Source organism: Muntiacus reevesi, chromosome 5 (genome assembly GCF_963930625.1).
Source record: "Muntiacus reevesi chromosome 5, mMunRee1.1, whole genome shotgun sequence".
Classification (NCBI taxonomy): Eukaryota; Metazoa; Chordata; class Mammalia; order Artiodactyla; family Cervidae; genus Muntiacus; species Muntiacus reevesi.
Window position 1 is genome coordinate 81,188,513 of NC_089253.1, and position 21,593 is coordinate 81,210,105.

The 21,593-nt window shown below is 39.0% G+C and overlaps 1 protein-coding gene across 1 annotated transcript in view; it reads left to right on the forward strand.

The window, feature by feature from the left end:
- Positions 1 to 21,593, forward strand: part of PLD5 (phospholipase D family member 5) — a 382,456-nt gene that overhangs the window by 173,428 nt on the left and 187,435 nt on the right. Inside the window, exon 2 of the mRNA XM_065935649.1 lies at positions 8,936 to 9,072. Within this exon, the coding sequence (XP_065791721.1) occupies positions 8,936 to 9,072 (137 nt within the window). The remainder of the gene's footprint in view (positions 1 to 8,935; positions 9,073 to 21,593) is intronic.

Below are 21,593 nucleotides of genomic sequence, written 5' to 3' on the forward strand. Positions count from 1 at the left end.
AAAGATAGGCTGACTCTTGTTAGAGGCAGCCAGTGACTTTAAGTTGAAGCCAGTGCTCATTTATCATTTCAAAAATCCTAGGGCCCTTAAGAATTACATTAAATTTACTCTGCCTGTGCTCTATGAATGGAACAACTGAGTCTGGATGATATCAAATCTGTTTACAACATGATTACTGAGCATTTTAAGTGTACTTTGAGGGTTTCAAGACCACTGAAGGAAGTAACTAGAATTGGAAGTAGAGTCTGAAAGTGTGACTGAATTACTGCAATGGTCAAACTTGAACAGATTGCTTTTTATGAATGAGCAAAGAAAGTGATTTCTTGGGATGGAATCTACTCCTGGTGAAGAGGTTGTGAAGACTATTGAAATGACAACAAAAGATTGAGATTATTACATAAACTTAGTTGATTAAGCCACAGCAGTGATTGAGAAGATTGACTACAATTCTGAAAGAAGTTCTATGGTGGGTAAAAGATAACATTGCCATTACATGTTACAGAGAAATCACTCATGAAAGGAATACTCAATTGATGTGGCAAATTACACCATTGTCTTATTTTAAGAAATTGCTGCAGTCACCCGTTCTTCCGCAACCACCACTCTGCTCAGCCAGCAGCCATCAACATCAAGGCAACACCCTCCACCAGCAAGAATATGATGACTCGCTTAAAGCTCAGATGATGGTTAGCACTTTTGGTAATAAAGCATTTTTACTAAAGATATGTGCATTGTTTTTGTAGACATAATGCTATTTTACACTTAATAGACCAGTATGGTGTAAACATAAATTTATAAGTACTGGAACACTGAAATATTTGTGGCTCACTTTATTATGATATTTACTTTATTGCAGTGGTCTGGAACCAAGCCTGCAGTATCTCTGAGGTGTGCCTGTATAGTGTCTGTCATTCCAAAGTTCCTTCCAGTTTCTTCTATCACCTCTACACTTAGAGCTCTCCTTTATAGCTGTTTGTGCTTTCCTATGAGTGTCTTGGGGATTCCCACGTGGCACTAGTGGGAAAGAACCCACTTGTCAAGGCAGGAGAAGTAACAGACATGGGCTCAATCCCTGGGTGAGGAAGATCCCCTGGAGTAGGAAATGGCAACCCACTCCAGTATTCTTGCCTGGAGAATCCTGTGGACAGAGGAGCGAGGTGGGTTACAGTCCTTAGGGTTGCACAAAAGTCAGACACGGCTGAAGTGACTTACCATGTTTGTATACATGTGTGTCTTGGGCTTTGATCTCCTTGATCAATCTAATTTACAGTAAATCTTCAAAATTTCTTGTCCATGGATGGCAACTTTTAGTTGTCAAACACTATTAAAAAATTATCATTATCATTATTATATCTGTTCTTCATCTCTAATGATTTAGTGTAATATTGGGAGTAGGTTCTTGTGCTCAGTTAATATGTTGATTCAAACTTGAGTTTTTGTTTTCTGTCCTGGTATTTTGGAAAAGATACCATCTCTACTACAGTTATCCTTGTGTTAGCTAATGTTGATCTCTTTAATTTTTTTCATGTTCAATTTTACAAATAGAATTTCTTCTGTTATGGGAATCCACAGGAAATTGTAGAAATAATAAATAAACAGGGTTATAAAAAAAAAACAATCACCATTTTGATTTTTTAGCCCTTTCCCCTCATTATTTATTCATCACTTATTCAACAAATATTTATCGACCATGTCTGCCATGCATATAGATCTAGGCAAGATTGTAGAACTCAAAGAGCTCAGTTTAGTGAAAGAGACCAAAAGGTAGAAAATTAATGCATGATCAGATAATGAATTTGCATGTCCTTGAAAGGGAAAAGATATAAGCCTTTATGTTACTGTAGAAATAATTTTCATTATTGGTCTGGTAAAAAGAGTGAAAATTTCCTAAAAGAGGGACACCCTTAAGTACCATTGGGAGAACTGTAGTATGCATTTAAAAAAAAAAAAAAAAAGGCAGACTGTGTAGCTGATGTTTTGTCTTTCAGTTCAAGGTGTGCTCAGATGGATAAGATCTTCTGCAATTGTTGTAAGAATTCTGAAGAAAATTGAGAAATTCTGTTCCCTGTTGAGGTTATGGCCATTGCAGATCCCTCCTTGTGCTCCTTTTGAGTGGGGTAGACATTAAATAAATGTTGCATTATGACTGTAGTGACTTGGTTTTCTAGGCAATGCATCATTAAACAATAGGAGAAAAAAGTTTTTTCTTAAGTGTTTGGTTTTTCTATCAGGGTAAAAGTAACCTCAGAATGTGTTAGGAAGATTTTCCCTCTCTTCCGCTTTCTGGAAAAAATTTTATGGAATTGATAATGTTTATTTCTAAAATCAATGCAAAGAAACAGAGGAAAACAATAGAATGGGAAAGACTAGAGATCTCTTCAAGAAAATTAGAGATAAAAGGGAACATTTCCTGTAAAGATGGGCTCAATAAAGGACAGAAATGGTATGGACCTAACAGAAGCAGAAGATATTAAGAAGAGGTGCCAAGAATATACAGAATAACTCTACAAAAAAGATCTTCATGACCCAGATAATCACAATGGTGTGATCACTCACCTAGAGCCAGACATCCTGGAATGTGAAGTCAAGTGGGCCTTAGAAAGCATCAATACCAACAAAGCTAGTGGAGGTGATGGAATTCCAGTTGAGCTATTTCAAATCCTAAAAGATGATGCTGTGAAAGTGCTGCACTCAATATACCAGAAAATTTGGAAAACTCAGCAGTGGCCACAGGACTGGAAAAGGTCAGTTTTCATTCCAATCCCAAAGAAAGGCAATGCCAAAGAATGCTCAAACTACCACACAATTGCACTCATCTCACATGCTCAAAATTCTCCAAGCCAGGCTTCAACAGTACGTGAACCATGAACTTTCAGATGGTCAATCTGGATTTAGAAAAGGCAGAGGAACCAAGATCAAATTGCCAACATCCATTGGATCATCAAAAAAGCAAACTGCTGCTGCTAAGTCGCTTCAGTTGTGTCCGACTCTGTGTGACCCCGTAGATGGCAGCCCATCAGGTTCCCCTGTCCCTGGGATTCTCCAGGCAAGAATGCTGGAGTGGGTTGCTATTTCCTTCTCCAATGCATGAAAGTGGAAAGTGAAAGTGAAGATGCTCAGTCTTAGCGACCCCATGAACTGAAGCCTATCAGGCTCCTCTGTCCATGGGATTGTCCAGGCAAGTGTACTGGAGTGGGTTGCCAGTGCCTTCTCCACAAAAAAGCAACAGAGTTCCAGAGAAACATCTAGTTCTGCTTTATTGACTACGCCAAAGCCTTTGACTGTGTGGATCACAACAAACTGTGGAAAATTCTGAAAGAGATGGAAATACCAGACCCGCTGACCTGCCTCCTGAGAAATCTGTATGCAGTCCAAGAAGCAACAGTTAGAACTGGACATGGAACAACAGACTGGTTCCAAATAGGGAAGGGAGTACATCAAAGCTATATTGTCACCCTACTTATTTAACTTATATGCAGAGTACGTCATGAGAAATGCTGGGCTGGACGAAGCACAAGCTGAAATCAAGATTGCCAGGACAAGTATCAATAACCTCAGATATGCAGATGACACCACCCTTATGGCAGAAAGTGAAGAGGAACTAAAGAGCCTCTGGATGAAAGGGAAAGAGAGTGAAAAAGTTGGCTTAATACTCAACATTCAGAAAGCTGAGAACATACATCGGGTCCCATCACCTCATGGCAAATAGATAGGGAAATAGTGGAAACAGTGAGACGCTTTATTTTAGGGGACTCCAAAATCACTGCAGATGGTGATTGCAGCCATGAAATTAAAAGACAGTTGCCCCTTGGAAGAAAAGCTATGACCAACCTAGACAGTGTATTAAAAAGCAGAGACATTACTTTGCTGACAAAGGTCTGTTTAGTCAAAGCTATGGTTTTTCCAGTGGTCATGTATGGATGTAAGAGTTGGACTATAAAGAAAGCTGAGAGCTGAAGAATTGATGTTTTTGAACTGTGGTGTTGGAGAAGACTCTTAAGAGTCCCTTGGACTGCAAGGAAATCCAATCAGTCTATCCTAAAGGAAATCAGTCCTGAATATTCATTGGAAGGACTAATGCTGAAGCTGAAACTCCATACTTTGACCACCTAATGCGAAGAACTGACTCACTGGAAAAGGCCCTGATGCTGGGAAAGATTGAAGGCAGGAGAAGGGGACGACAAAGGATGAGATGGTTGGATTGGCATCACTGACTCAATGGACATGAGTTTGAGTAAGCTCCAGGATTGGTGATGGACAGGGATACCTGGCATGCTGCAGTCCATGGGGTTGCAAAGAGTTGGACACAACTGAGCCACTGAACTGAACTGAACTGATTTCTAAAATGATATCACCTAAACTTGGAGTTTCCTCTGTGTGAACGTTTTAAATTTAAAAACTCATTTCCTTTCATTGATATAAGGGTATTAAGTTTACCTGGTTCTTTTTGAGTGAGGTTTAGTAATTTTATTTTGCAAAAGTTGTCCATTTTATCTACACTGATTAATTTCAACTTATTCATAATATTACCTTATTTTTGGTTCATTTTATATGACTTAATAGAGCTATTTTTAATTTGCGTCTCCTTGCTTTTTTCATATAGGTATAGCTGAAAATTTATCAATTTTATTGATTTTCCAAAAGAACCAGGCTTTTGTTTCATTGTTAAATCTTCTTGGTATTTTTTATTTTGTATTTAAATGAATTCTGGTCTGTATTATTTCTATTTCTCTATTTTCAGTTTATCTTGCTTTTTTAAAAAAAGATTTCTACATTCTTACGGTAGAAATTTAGATTATTTAAGACTTTGTTGCTGTTGTTCAGTTGCTAAGTTATGTCCAACTCTGCGACCCCATGAACTTGTAGCATGCCAGACTTCTCTGTCCTTCAGTATCTCCCAAAGTTTGCTCAAACTCATGTCCATTGAGTTGGTGTTGCCATTCAACCATCTCATCCTCTGTCATCCCCTTCTCCTTCTGCCTTCAGTCTTTCCCTGCATCAGGGTCTTTTCCAATGAGTCAGTTCTTCACATCAGGTGGCCAAAGTATTGGAGCTTCAGCATTAGTACTTGCAATGAGTATTCAGGGCTGATTTCCTTTAGGATTGACTGGTTTGATCTCCTTACTGTGCAAGGGACTCTCAAGAGTCTTCTCCAACACCACAGTTCAAAAGCATCAATTTTTTGGCGCTCAGTCTTCTTCATGGCCCAACTCTCACATCCATACATGACCACTGAAAAAACCATAGGTTTGATTATATGGACCTTTGTCAGCAAAGTAATGTCTATGCTTTTGAACATGCTGTCTAGATTTGTCATGGTCTTTCTTCCAAGGAGCAAACCTCTTTTAATTTCATGGGTGCAGTCACCGTCCGTAGTGATTTTGGAGCCCAAGAAAATAAAATCTGCCACTGTTTTCTTTTCCCCCCATCTGTTTGCCATGAAGTGATGGGACCAGATGCCATGATCTTAGTTTTTTGAATGTTGAACTTTAAGCCAACTTTTTCACTCTTCTCTTTCACTTTCATCAAAAAGCTCTTTAGTTCCTCTTCGCCTTCTGCCATTAGGGTGGTGTCATCTGCATACCTGAAGTTATTGATGTTTATCCCAGCAATCTTGATTCCAGCTTATGATTCATCCAGCCCAGCATTTCACAGGATGTATTCTGCATATAAGTTAAATAAGCAGGGTGACAATATACAACCTTGACATACTCCTCTCTGAATTTTGAACCAGTTCATTGTTCTATGTCTGGTTCTGACTATTGCTTCTTGACCTACATACAGTACCCACAGCTGACATGCTGCTGTCTCTAGGATTCTGAGAAAATATTTAATTGTATTATCCTGGGTTAGAGGATCTTCTGTATTAAATTAATGTGAATATCATATTATTTTAAATCTCTAAAAGTTTTTTGTGTGTTTCTATTTATAATTTATAGAGAAATTAATAAAATGGGGGAAATGTTTAATCTTTATTTCTGTCATAGAATTAGTGGCTTTGAAGGAGAGATTTGTGAGCAAAGGAGAGAATTATTTTTCATGCAGTGAAACACTACACAACAACTTAAAACTATGTTTTAAAAGAATATTTAATATAGTAAAACATGATGTTGTACAAAAAGCAGGATGCAAAACTGTATAAAGAATGCTATTAATATTATCAGATTTCTATATAGGTAGATGTGATATAGGAAAGAACCAGAAGAAAATGTTGATGACAGTCATATCTCAGTGGGACCCTGGTGATTTATTTTCTTTTTAATGAAGTAACTAACAGCAAACATTTTCTGATTATATGAATGATGAGTATCATTAAAATATCAAGTAAAGAGCAGAAGAAAATTTATTCAAAAAGTTAAAAAAATTATTGTTTAAATAATTTTTTAAACCTTCACAAAGAAAAAAAATTGCAAGATTTACGTTTGGATTAGTAGGGTGTATTTATCATGATCCCTTTAATGTTTGAAAATAAAATACTGTAGGCAGGTGGATTTGAATACTGAATATATATTAAGCAGCATTTAGTAGAGATGACACTTTGATACATCAAAGTATGGCACCTGGGCTGGGATCATCAACATCCCCATGGGAAATTGTTATAAATGCATGTTCGTGGGCCCCACCCCAGACCTAATGAATCAAAAACTCTGGAAGTGGGGCTCGTCAATGAATGTTTTAATAAGCTCTCCAGGTAATTTAGATGCATGCTTTAGTTTGAGAAATGCTGTGTTTTGAATTGTGAATACTGATCTAGATCAGTTTCTTAATTTTATCCTAGAAAACTTCCAACTCACATTTCTTTTCTCTCTTTTTGTCTTATTTCTTCCTGTTCTTCTCTGTCTCTGTCTATCTCTCAGCCTTTCTCTAGACCTCCTTGCATTTTTTGTTGTATGTTTCGGTTTATTCATATCTTTACCTTGTTTCCCCAAAATACTTGAGGCAACTTACAGAGATTCATATAGTACAATATACTAACAATAACACTCATTTAGTGCTCTTTATTTTTTGGGCACTGTTCTAAGTACTTACATAAATTATCTTATTTAATTTAACTTTTAATAACAATCCTATAAGGCAGTTGTTGTTATTATTATGCCCATTTTACAGACAAAGAATCTAAAGCATAAAGGCTAAATACTTGCCCAAGGGCATACAGCTATTAAGTGGCAGAGTCCAAGCAATCTTTTTCTAAAGTCTGAGCCTTCAACAAGTTTATAGCGCTGGTTCTTTAAAATTAGTGAAGATTCAAGGATGAATGCCAAGTAAAGGAGCAAGATGAATGCATAATCTATTCTGCAGAATTTTGCAGAGTTGATAAGCTAGGCCCATAGATTTGCCTCTAGATCCCAAACAATGTGAAAAAGAATGAGCTGCAAGATTTACAGTCACCAAAAGGTGGAAATGAACCAATTTTGTTTCAGGAAGGTCACTGGAAGCAATACCTCATGTTGCTCTCCATTTGCGTGGTGATTCTCATTTCATTCATCCACTCTGTATTTGTTTATACAGTCACTACCTCTTGAGCACCTTCTATTTGTTAGGCTCTTGGTTTGTTGCTTGTAGATGCCCTAGAGGTACCCAGAACATGTGGTTAAAGAACAATGGTATATCTTACTTGTGTTTTCTCTCACTGTATCCCTGAGTGTGCAGTAGGAGAAGAACATAATGACAGGCACGAGTGGACTTGGAACAGGTTCTTCTGTGAGATGAGACCTGAGGGAGGGTTAGAAAACACTAGAAAGAAACAACCATTTGAAGTGGTAGTGCCTGGTCGCAGCAACAAAATTATTTCCAGACTACATCTTTCTGTGTAATCTGTAACCTGAGGCTGCCGCTGGACAAACTGGACACTGTACTTTAGAAGATTCCATGATTCTTTGGAGACCATGTGGCTGCAGGGATGAAGGGCAGGAGGGTGGTAGGAGGAAACAAAGCCAGCTGGTGTCGCCAAAGCTCTGAAATCTATGTGCCTGTACATGCATATCTGTGCGTATGTGTCCCATTGCTAAGAGAATGCTCCTGGCTGCCTGGTCAAAGGTCATTCTTGCTCCTTCTGAAAATACTCCCTAGAAGCTGCAAAAATATTTTTTAAAATTGCTCTTTCTTCTATTCTCCCCATCTCAATTTATCTAATAAAAAGAATGTAGGCAAAATTATTTGTCCCCGTGGTCATGGTTTTTGCCTAGTAACATAGCCTGATTTTCTGCCACCTTTGACCATGAACCCCTGGACATAGAGATAACATTATAACACTTGGGTCTAAAGATAAGGACATGATTTATTTTAACACCTGAAACTTGGGTTTGGATTTCTAAGTGAAAATCCTGTCAACACCATGAACATTGGTTAAGATTTTATTCAGTGTTTTGAAATGCATGATGTTGCTTAATGACCCATGATGCTGGCATCTGATAGATGCAGTTTTCTGGTCAAAGTGCAGAATTGATCCTGACCACCAAGGGCATCTTTCCTGAAGTCATCGCACCATAAAGATCTTAAGAGGAAGATGAGATGCGAAAAGCAAGAGGATACAGAGTTTAAATGCAGTTTGCATAGTGGTGATAACAGGGAACAGAGAATAATTATTGAGCCACCTTGTGTTTCATTTTTAATTTGCAGTAATGGGTCTTATAGTCATCTTTTCTGGAATACTTTTGATTAGAAAGAAAAAGAGCAAATTCATTTGGAAGTCTTGATGTAGCACCTGAATTATTTAATAGATTCTAACATATTTAGCAAGGGTTTGAAAGCTGTGTTAAGGAATAAGTATAAAGGTCTTAGACATTTCATCCAGAGAGTAGTGCTCCTCTGGCAGTAAGAAAACTAACTCTTCCCCAAAGGGTTTTGCATGGAGCTTTTAGAAAAGCTGTCACAGCTTGAAGTCCCTAAGCCACAGCTGCTTCACTTACTTTTCTCTATCTTCTCTCTCTTGCAGTCCCAGCAGAAGTGCATCGTGATCTTTGCGCTGGTGTGTTGCTTTGCCATCCTCGTTGCTTTGATATTTTCAGCTGTGGATATCATGGGAGAGGATGAAGATGGACTGTCAGAAAAAAATTGTCAAAATAAATGTCGGTAAGAGGTAACAAACAGAAATTTAAAAATTCTCTTTTAGGGAGTGGGTGAGAAAGTCAGAGGGGGTCTTGGACAGTGAGAGAAAAATGTCATAAACACACGTGAGCACCTAACTGCCTATTGGGTTAAGCATAAGTCGCTGTCCACTGGGGATTTTGCGTTTATTTAGACTAAGGGACTAAAAATGAGTCATGATTTAATTCAGTTTACAGTTTGGGCATATTCTGTACAGAAGTGTGGTTGACAAAATGAAATTTTGCAACAATCGGCATTTCCGGAGACCTCTGTGTATGAGGTTTTGATTTGTTCCATAATAAGCTTGGCAGTAATGAAAGCCTCAACAGACTGAGGATACCGTGCTAGTTGTTGTCAATCAGAAGTTAAACACACATCTCAGGGAAAATTCCAGCTTAAAATTAGGGATCAAATAAATAAGTGTATCGATGAGAAGACATGCGCCTCCTCAGTCTGTCCCAGTTTAGCACAAAGTTTATTTTTCATCCAGAAATTACAACAACTTTCCTGTTACATATCTGTATTATTTTTCTTCAGGTAGACTAAATAGCATTTCCCTAGGGTCACTTCTGACTGCAGAGCCATCACAGCATGGCTTTATCCTCATAAATCTCCTCATCCAACTCCTCCCTAGGTACTACTTTGTTTTTTGAGGTTCGTAGGAGGATGTAAAAATGTACCAAGAAGGGGCAGAGAAACAAGAGGTTTATTTTTATGTTTGTGTGCTGCAGAGTTGAAGTGAGGTCATAAAATGACATGGTTATTATGAATTAGTGCTTATAATGAATTTTAAATATTATTTTTTTCCTTTGAAAAGCATTAGTCAAAGTGCCCCTCTTTTCTAGCTTACAATCAACCACAGCCTAGTAATGTATATGTAAGTTTTTGTCCTAGATATTTTGTCTTGAGGGTTGAATGTCTGACAAAAAAAATCTGGATAAGACAATAGAAATTTGGGGGTTCTTTTTAACCCATGATACATTATAATTACCAGGCAACAGTACTGTGTAGAACAAGGGTACAGGAGAGAAATCAGTATACATTTTAGGTTATTCCTTCATGCTAGATAGGTGTTCCTAAATATGGTTACTTCCCAGACTGAATTTGGGAGGAAAATTATATTGGGATTATCAGGAAAGAAAGAGAAAAACCATAGATCATCATTATCTTCCTCCTGAAAAGTCTGTCTGCATCACTACCTTGTGCTAATCCTGTTACATGAGACATATAAGCTTACTATGGGCAGGGGGCCAGTGAGTCATGCTTATCCACTGGGGTGGCTCAGCCCCCCTCTCTCAGCTCACCTGTAATGAAGACTGCTGAGTACTTTAAATGGCAAACTCCAGAATCTAGAGAGCAACTTTGTAAAGGTCAAACTGTAATGACTTCCTTAAGACAAAATACCCAGGACCTTTTAACAAATGTTACCAGGTGTGTGTGTGTTTTTTTACAACAAAAAAAGGGGAAGCCTTCAAATTATGCCTATTTTAACTTGGAGGAATCTATTATAAAATTTATTCTAATTTTAATTTTCAGCTCATACAATTGGAATTTGACCTGGTTATTTCTTCCATCTTAATCAATAACTAAATCCTGATGACTCAATATTGCTTCTCCCTCTGTCTAGAATGTATTCTTCCAGTTACCAACCATTTTCCTGCTTTCTTTTCCTTGGGTAGTTGCAATTATTGCCTTGATCACTAGGTTGCATGTGCTAAATTGCTTCAGTCGTGTCTGATTCTTTTCAACCCTCTGGAGTATAGCCCACTAGGCTCCTCTGTCCGTGGGATTCTCCAGGCAGGAATACTGGAGTGGGTTGCCATTTCCTTCTCTAGGGGATCTTCCCAACCCAGGGACTGAACCTAAGCCTCTTATATCTCCTGCAGTGGCAGGCAGGTTCTTTACCACTAGGGCCACCTGGGAAGCCCTGCAACTCTTTGCCAGAACTTGCAGCCCCTCCAGGTCTTCCTTTCTTCTACAGTCTCTTCTCCTGTGTCTTGTATTTCCTTTCTCCTGCATTCTCAGCCTTGTCACTTTTGCATATCTTCCTTAGTCATATCTGGCTTCCTCCTGTCCTCATCCCAAGAAGCTTCTGCTTTTTCCCCTCTCTCCAGAGCACAGGGTGGAGGCAAGGCAACTGCAATTTCTTACACACCAATCCAGTCCCAGTCTCCAGTGGGACAGACCGTTTCCCCACCATCAATCATTCTCGTTTTAATTTGATGACCTTTTCTTATGTCAGTACTATCTCCTTATCACTGTAGGCAACATTACCTTCTAACTTCCAGGACTCCCTCCCTCCTTCTGTGCCTGGCTAACAGACCTTCTGGGCTGGGATGGTGGCTCAGCAGTAAAGAAACCGCCTGCAATGCAGGAGATGCGGGTTTGATCCCTGGATCAGGAAGATCCCCTGAAGAATTAAATGGCAATCCACTCTAGTATTCTTGCCTAGGAAATCCCATGGACAAAAGAGCCTGGCAAGCTACAGTCCATGGGGTCCCAAAATAGCTGGACATGACCGAGTGACTAAAAAACAATAGGCCTTCTAACCACCAGTTCCATCTCTTGCCATCATTGTTAGTAACTGTAAAATTTATTTTCAGTACTCTAGCCTTAGCTGTGTTTAACCACTTCAAGTCAATAAATTTAGTACCCACTTTGCCTTTGCACCTGCCAGCAAACTACTCCACCTCTCAGGTAGCCTAATGTAGTGAAAGACCATGGACTTCAAAATTTGAAAGACTTGGATTCAAATTTACATTCTACCAGTTACTTGTTGTGTTATCTTGGGCAAGATATGTAATTTATGTTATTCACCTTTTTGCAGAGCAACAAAGGACTGAACAAGGAGTCGCAGCGTAGTTCATGAGACAGTCGTGGCGATTGTGGTCAGAAGTGCAGTGGGAAAGTTAGAGAAGGTTTAGGAGAGTGGCCCGACAGAGTGCAAAGAGGAAACCTGGCTTTGGATGCCACTCCACTCCCGATGGGTTATGAAAACTGTTTTAGTTTTATTTCCCTTAAAATGGTAGATTAAACAAAATCTCTCTCACAAGGTTTTATGAGGCTTCAGTAAATTGTATAAATCTACAACCAAGCCACAGGAAACTCATAGCAAGCAATATATAAATGTCAGCTGTCTCCCTGTCCCTTCCTAAGCATACAGAATTCCCCTTTTCTATTTGCAACTAGCTTCCTATTCCCTCCCCACTTCACACTCATCCTGAATCTATGCTTTATCTTGATTTTACTAGTCTTTGATTCTGTAGAGGTAAACAAAGAGAATAAACATTTGAGAATGAATGAAGTGAACATGAGGACAGAGCTATTGATTCAGAGCTTGCTATGAAACGAAGTTCACTGAGTCACCTGTGTTTTAGCAGAGACTCAGAGGCAGGCAGCGGAGGGGGAAAGCTTCATAGTGGTGTGCGCCATTGGCCTGCGGGAGCTGGAGGCAGCTGGGGGAGCGGGCATCTTACGTGATGGGTTAGGGTTACATATTTGTCTTCTCCGGTTGGTTCTAAATTGGAAGTAGGGACAAAAATAAGGGAAAATGGCAGTTATTAATTAAGTTATGGTTATCTTGATTTCAGAAGTTATTGTTTAGTTTCCTGGATTATTATTAGAGATAGCAATCCTCCTTCCTACAAGTCTGACTCAGAGCAGGCTGACTTGCTGGGCTGGTTATTATAGATAAGAAGTTGGTTTCCTGGGCAGCAAGCTGCAGGTTATGAGGTCAGAGTTCTACCATACACACACACACACACACACACACACACACACACACACACACACACACATATGTGGACTGGCCATTACTGATTTGCATATTCAATCTCCCATTTCCCTAAACCTCCTCCTGTACTAACAGCCCCTTCTGGTTTCGCTTTGTTTTTATCCATTTCTTAGACCATGACCAGTGTGTCTTGGATACTTCCTGTAGCATCCTATACTCTTAATTGCCTCCTTGGATCTTGTGCCTCAACCATGCTGCCAGTTCTTAAACTGGTTAACTCCTAGTCCCACCTATCCTATTCTCAGGGCATCCTCAGCCATTGCTCACCCCTACCAGCAGCTTGCAGAGAGAGTGAGTTCCTCGTTCTTCAGTCCTAGGTTCCTCCAGGCAGGGATGCCCCAGGTAAAAGAAGTAGCATTGTTTGGAGATGCACCCACTGAGCACGCTGGTGCTGATATAGACTAGGAGGGAAAACTGCCAATCTGCAGAAGCCCTAGCATACCAGTCTCAACTTTGCCCTTCTCTACAAAGTTCTCGTCCTCCTCTTATGACCTTTTCCTGTCATTAACCATTCCAGCCTCAAGGTGGTGCTGAGGAAGTCACATGATGCTCAGCTTCCAGTTACCTTTTACTGACTCACACAGTTTTCTTTTTATGTTCTTCTCCTTATATGGGCTTCCCTGATAGCTCAGATGGTAAAGAATCTGCCTGCAAGGTGGGAGACCAGGGTTCAATTCCTGGTCAGGAAGATCCCTGGAGAATGGAATGGCAACCCACTCCAGTATTCTTGCCTGGAGAATCCCATGGACAGAGGAGCCTGGCAGGCTATAGTCCATGGGGTCGCAAAGAGTCAGACACAACTGAGCGACAAACACTTTCACTTGCAATGTTTTCTCTTTATGTTCTTCTCCTTATGGTGTCATTATCCTAAAGAGTGCAGCTTGCTCAGTGCAGCCTTTGCTGAGATCTCATTACCTTTGTAATTAAGCTCCCTCTGTGTTTGTAGCACTCCTCACTCCTGAAAGTTGAAAGAATACAAGACATCCTACAGTCTGTCAGCAGCTTCTCACTGTTTTGACAGCCCCTTTCCAAGGTCTCTTCACCCAGTGTACTCTTTTCTAAATATATTGCTTTAATTCATTTTATCTCTACTAACTAGCCTAGATACCTTTCTGTCCTCTGACATATTCCCACTCTGAGTCATACCACCCACTCAACATGTCTTTCTTTGTTGAGTCTTTTATATGTCTCTCTAAAACATGTATCTCCCAATAAATAATATCCAATTTGTGATTTATTATTTCCTGACTTATTTTATTTCTCTTCTTTTTATTACTTAGCTTCTGTAATACTGTTCTAATAGTAGAATAATGATACCCTCGATTATAGTTTTCCATATGAGTCAATAAAATAACTGCTCTAAACATATTTTCCAAAGTGTATTTCAACCAATCTCAGTTTTTGTGCCCAGAAACAAGATCTTTTTGACTTCAGTAAATGACTTTGACCTATTTCTCTGTCTCTTTGTATTGAATTTATATGTACTTTCCATCATTTTCCTGTGTGTTTTTAATTGCTGATTCAGTTCCTAGTAATATAAGCCTCCACATCACTTGATCACCCGAGAGGGTGAAAGGCAGATTTTCTAGATTTACCAAGAAATTATATTTCAGCGGGCTCTGGGGCATTACTGAAAGTCAAGAATGACTTAAACGGCCAGTGGAGATTGTATACATCCTGTGTTTGGGCTAATTTGTGGTTCACTAGTGGCCACTCCAGTGTTCTTGCCTAGAGAATCCCAGGGACGGGGGAGCCTGGTGGGCTGCCGTCTATGGGGTTGCACAGAGTCAGACACGACTGAAGCAACTTAGCAGCAGCAGCAGCAGTGGCCCTAATTATTATTTTACACCATTCCTGCAAGATGTAGCCATGAACTGTGATGTTTCCCATGTCACATCCCCAGGGACCAGAGATACTGGAACTTACCTCCCACTGCTGCTCACATGCAGAACACCTGCTCACCTGTGGAACTCACCAATTTGGATGAGAGACCTCCATTTCTCATTCTGCAGTTGCATCTATCCTGGACAAACTCTACATCAGTTGTTTTGGATTGTTACTGCCCCACTAGAGACATCGTTAGACACTTACTAGAAGAAGGATTTTTCTTTACCACACCTCGCAGATAAATTCACACAGAATCACTTTGTACCTTGCTCCTTTTCCATCTCAAGCCCAATTCTCATAAACTATAGTAATGTAAATTCTCAATAAACAAGCTAAATAAACATAAATTTCCAGGTGGGCTATTGTTGACTTCTAAATATATCGATGGATGTTTGCCATCATTTCTATCCAGGCAATTATTAATTATGTCAGCCCCTGCTCCTGGGCTCCCTCCCACTTGCCTCTCATCCTTGTGAATCCGTCCTTGGTCTGGGTCTGGGTGACTACTAGCCTGGTTGGGCTCACTCACAAATCTGCATATCCATTTTAGCTTGTGCCCATTTGGTCTGAAGCATAAAGGGAATGGACCAACTCAGACCAACCAATATAATCCCCACTATTCCTGAACCCAGTAATTTGCTTTTACCCTAAAGTGAATGGACTTGGGTCTGTATAAAATGGAACCCATGTAATATTTTAGGCTGGGTAATTAATGTATAAGTTACTATGTGTGTGTTCAGTTGCTCAGTAATGTCCAACTTCTTGCAACCATATGGACTATAGCCCACGAGGCTCATCTGTCCATGGGATTTTCCTTGGCACAAATACTGGAGTGGGTTGCCATTTCCTACTCCAGGAGATCTTCCTGACCAAGGGATCAAACCTGCATCTCCTGCGTTGCAGGTGGATTCTTTGCCACTGAGCCACCAGGGGAGTAGGGTAAGTTATAATAGTTGTTCTCTAATAAAGGGTGGTCTACACCACCAAGGTTTGGCTACAAAAAGTATAGTAAAGGCAGACTCAGTTTAATAGGGCACCTCCACCACCAACACACACACACACTTTTTATACATTGTATAAATTTTACAATTTCTCTGTTAGAAAGCTGGCTTCCCTATTTTATGTTTTTCATATCTTTGTTTTCTGAATTTCTTTTTCCGATCCATTATTTACTTACTTTAAAATAATATATTCATGAAAGTGCCAAAGTGTTAGTTGCTCAGTCGTGTCCAACCCTTTGCAACCCCGTGAATTATATAGCCTGCCAGGCTCCTCTGTCCATGGGATTCTCCAGGCAAGAATAATACTGGAGTGGGTTACCATTTCCTTCTCCAGGGGAATTTTCTCAACCCAAGGGTCGAACCTGGGTCTCCTGCATTGCAGGCAGATTCTTTACCATCTGAGCCACTGAGGTATCTATATATTAATAACCCAGTTGCATCTCTCAAATAGGATGTATATAATTTGGATCATCAACATATAACATTTCTAGAAGATAGTATTGAGAGACCTCTTTGTGCATTGACAATCACCTCCTAGTGGTTTGTGCTTTCTCTTTGTATCATGATTTTAGAGCTATTTTAACAGATACAACTTGCTCCAATAGACTATAATCATTGTTTTCCCTTTTAATGTCCTTTTTATTCTTGGCTAGTAGGAGCTGTCTTTTGTACATTTGGACATTATTCTAGATATCTCCAAGAGCAGCCTTGCCTCCTGGAAGCTGCAAGCTGTTCCAGCCCCATTTTGAATTTTCTGATTCTGAGACCTGGTGTTTGTCTCCTGTCTAATGAGCCCTGGTTCCTTTTGTGCATTCTTTTAAATATCAAAACTTTAAGTTCTAAGAGTGTCATTAAATTATCCCCCAAGGATATTGGTGATGAGGACACAAGGACACCAGAGAAGAGGCTTTTAAAATTGCTTTTGTGACTGAGCAGCATTCCTTCATCATTTTTCCTTTCCTTGCTTTCATATTTTAGAAATAAGAACGTGGACTATAGGGGCCAAATTCCCTGTGTTTGAATTTGACTGTACCACTTAGGAGAATTGCAATTTGGGGCAAATTTCTCAATTTTATTATAACACTTTTTTTTTTCATCTCTATGATGAAGACAATTATGATATCCTATTTGAGAGGTTTCTGCAAAGACTAAGTATGTTAATGCAAGTACCTTTCAAACAGTAACATTTGTCATATGATAAATGCATGGTAAGTGTTGACTATTCTTTTTATTAAGGGACATAAGTTCATTAAAAATATTTGCAGTCCCCTTTTACATTCCATTTAACTTTGCTCCAAAATAAGAGTTTTTTCATCCATTTTTTTTATCCTTTTCTTAGGCTACAAATTTTTTCTCTAGTTTAACTAGTTAATCTAGTTAATCTCTAGATTAACTTTGATCTACCATAGTTTATATTGACAAACCCAACCATGTTTTTAAATTAGTGTTGCTCCCAAATTTAGAAGACCTGGTTTTTGGCTTCATATTTGACATCTGAGTGCTTTTCTGTCTAAAGAGAAAGAGAAAGATTAATCTACACCCCCCACCCCCAAGGAACAGGAAAGAATATAAAAGCCTAGAGCACCTGGTACTACAAACAGATTTCTAAGTACTAAACAAACAATCATGATGAAAGGTGGACTAAGGCAAAAACTGGCTCTGGAGCTTTTGTTCTACATTTTCTCCTAGTTTCTCCATTTTAGCTCACATTGAACCTGTTTCCCTTATACATTTCTTAATGTATTTTTCCTTTTATAATGCCAGTATCAAAAGTGAGCCATTTTACCTATTTCTTTTTTTAATTGAAGTTGAGTGGTGCTTAGAGGTAAAAGAATACGCCTCCAGTGCAGTAGACTCGGGTTCGATCCCTGGGTTAGGAAGATCTCCTGGAGATGCAACTGGCAAGCCACTCCAGTATTTTTGCCTGGGAAACCCACTGACAAGGAGCCTGAAGGTCTACAGCCCATGGGGTCACAAGAAGTCAGACATGACTTAGCAACTAAACAACATAGTTGATTTACAAAGCTGATTTAGAATACTATATCCATTGTGAGTATATGATGATTCAATGATTGAGTATATGATGATTCAATTCAATATTATTGAATCAAAATAATGATTCAATAGTTTTATAGATTATACTCCATTTAAAGTTATTATAAAGTATTTTCTATATTCCCCATGTTGTACAATAATATATTCTTGTAACTTATTTATTTGTAACTTATTGTACCTCTTAATGCCATAATTCTATCTTACCCCTCCCCATTTCCCTTTCTTTACCAGTAACCACAAGTTTGTTCTCTGTATTTGTGAGTCTGTTTCTGTTTTGTTATATTCATTTATTTGTTTTAATTTTAAGATTCCACATACACATGATAACATACAGTATTTGTCTATCTCTGTCTTGGACTTATTTCACTAAACATAATTCCCTCCAGGCAGGTCCATCTATATTGTTGCAAATGGCAAAAACCCCATTCTTTGGTATGACTAATATTCCATTATATATATTGCGTTTAGTCTCTAAGTCATGTCCAACTCTTGGTGACCCTATGGCCTGTAGCCTTCCAGGCTCTTCTGTTCATGAAATTTTCCAGGCAAGAATACTGAAGTGGGTTGCCATTTCCTTCCATACATACATGTATCATATCTTCTTTATCCATTCATCTGTTGATAGTTTCTTAGATTGCTTCCATATCTTGGCTATTTTAAATAATGCTGCTATGAACACTGGGGTACATGTGTGTTTTTGAATTAATGTCTTTGTTTTCTTTGGATATATACACAGGAATTGCTGGATTATATGGTAGTTCTATTTTTAGATAAACCTCCATACTGTTTCCTACAGTGGCTGCCTCAATTTACAGTTCCACCAACAGTGTACAAGGGTTCCCTTTCTTCCACATCCTCTCCAGCCTTTCTTGTTCATAGAATTTTTGGTAATGGGCATTCTGACAGGTGTGAGGTGTCTCACTGAGGCTTTGATTTCATTTCCCTAGTAACTGGTGTTCTTGAGCATCTTTTCATGTGCCTGCTGGAGATTTGCATGTCATCTTTGGAAAAATATTTATTCAGGACTTCTGCCCATTTTTTTAATTGAGTTGTTTATTTTTTTTATTTTGAGTTATATGAGTTGTTTATATATTTCTGATATTAACCCCTTATTGGCCATATCACATTCAAATATTTTCTTCTTTTAATAGGCTTAAAAGTTTAAGGCTTTAATAGGCTTAAAATTGTTAAAAATTAACAGTTTAATAGGCTGTCTCTTTTGTTGTTTTGTCGATGGTTTTCCTTGCTGTACAAAAGGCTTTACATGTGAAAAGGTCTCGTTTGTGTGTATTTGCTTTTGTTTCCTTTGCTTTAGGAAACAGATCCAAAAAATTATTATACCTATTTATGTCAAAGTGTGTTCTGCCTATGCTTTCTTCTAGGAGCTTTATGGTCTCTGGTCTTACATCTAGGTCTCCAGTATATTTTGAGTTTATTTTTGTGTACTGCATAAAAAATATTCTCATTTCATTCATTTAGAAGTAGCTTTCCACTTTTCCCAGCACCACCCACTGAAGAGTCTTTTTTCCTGTTTGTATATTCTTGCCTCCTTTGTCATAGATTGTTGTGGTTATTCAGATGCCTAGTCCTGTCTGACTCTTTGCGACCTCATGGACTGCAGCATACCTGGCTCCTCTGTCCTCCACTGTCTCCCAGAGTTTGCTCAAATTCATGTCCAATCAGTTGGTGATTCTATCTAAGCATCTCATCCTCTGCCACCCCCTTCTCCTGTTGCCTTCAGTCTTTCCCAGCATCAGGGTCTTTTCCAGTGAGTTAGCTCTTCCATCAAGTGGTCAGAGTACTGGAGCTTCAGCTTCAGCATCAGTCCTTCCAGTGAATATTCACAGTTGATTTCCTTTAGGATTGACTGGTTTGATCTCCTTGCAGTCCAAGAGACTCTCAAAAGTCTTCTCCAACTCCATAATTCAAAAGCGTTGATTCTTTGATGCTTAGCCTTCTTTATGGTCCACCTCTCACTTCTGTACATGACTATTGGAAAAACCATAGCTTTGACTACAGGCCTTTACCAGCAAAGTGATGCCTCTGCTTTTTTAAACACTGTCTAGTTTGTCAGAGCTTTTCTTCCAAGGAGCAAGTCTTTTAATTTCATGGCTGTAGTCACCATCCAACAGTGATTTTGGAGCCCAGGAAAATAAAGCCTGTCACTGCTTCCACTTTTCCCCCTTCTGTATGTCATGAAGTGATGGAACTGGATGCCATGATCATAATTTTTTTTCTTTTTAAAAATTTTTATTTATTGGCTGTGCTGGGTCTTTGTTGCTGCACTTGGGCTTTCTGTAGTTGTGTGAGAAGGGCCTACTCTCCATCACAGCGTGTGCACTTCTCAGCGTGGTGACTTCTCTTGTCGTAGAACACAGGCACTAGGTGCTCGGGCTTCAGAAGTTGCAGCGTGTGGGCTCAGGAGTTGTGACTCTTCGGGCTCTAGCGTGCTGGCTCAGTAGTGTGGTGCACAGGCTTAGTTGCTCTGCCAAATGTGAAATCTTCCCAGACCAGGGATCGAACCGGTGCCCCTTGCATTGCAAGGTGGATTCTTAACCACTAGCCCACCAGAGAAGCACCTTATTTATTCTCGAGCTTATATTCCATTCTAATTCCTCTCAAAACTTAGTACTAACATATTTTTAGTTTTTTTTAATGTTTTATTGACATTTAAACATTTTTAAATGTTTTATTTTTCACCCTATCATACTTCTTCACACATAAATATCAATTTAAATTTTTAAGTTTCCTATGACCATTAAGTTTTAAGTAGCAAAATTCTTCTATATTTGTTACTATTACAATTACTATTATTAATCAGTTGATTAAAGCAACAAAAGTCTATGCCATGATCTTAATTTTTTTAACATTAACTTTCAAGCCACCCTTTTCACTCTCCTCTTCTACCTTCATCAAGAAGTTCTTTAGTTCCTCTTCACTTTCTGCCATTAGAGTGGTATCTTCTGCATATCTGAGGTTATTGATGTTTATCCCTGGCAATTTGATTCCAACTTGTGATTCATCCAGCCTGGCATTTCACATGATGAACTCTGCATATAAGTTAAATAAACAGGGTGACGACATACAGCCTTGTCGTACACCTTTCCCAATTTTGGACTAAGATCCCCTGGAGAAGGGAAAGGCTACCCACTCCAGTAATCTGGCCTGGAGAATTTCATGGATTACAGTCCATGGGGTTGCCAAGAGTCAGACACGACTGAGTACCTTTCACTTTCAGTTTTACTTTCCTTGTTCCTTGTCTGGCTCTAACTGTTGCTTCTTGACCTTCATATGGGTTTCTCAGGAAACAAGTAAGGTGGTCTGGTACTCTCATCTCTTTAAGAATTTTCCACAGTTTGTTGTGGTACACACAGTCAAAGATTTTAGTGTAGTCAATGAAGCAGAAATAGATGTTTTTCTGGAATTATCTTGCTTTCTCCATGATCCAGTGAATACTGGCAGTTTGATCTCTGGTTCCTCTGCCTTTTCTAAGCCAGCTTGTACATTTGAAAGTTCTCAGTTCACATACTGCTGCAACCTAGCTTGAAAGCTTTTGAGCATAACCTTGCTAGCATGTGAAATGAGCACAATTATACAGTAGTTTGAATGTTCTTTGGCATTACCCTGCTTTAGAATTGGAATGAAAACGAATCTTTTCCAGTCTTGTGGCCACTGCTGAGTTTTCCAAATTTGCTGACATATTGAGTGTAGCACTTTACAGCATCATCTTTTAGGATTTGAAAAAGCTCAGCTAGAATGCCATCACCTCT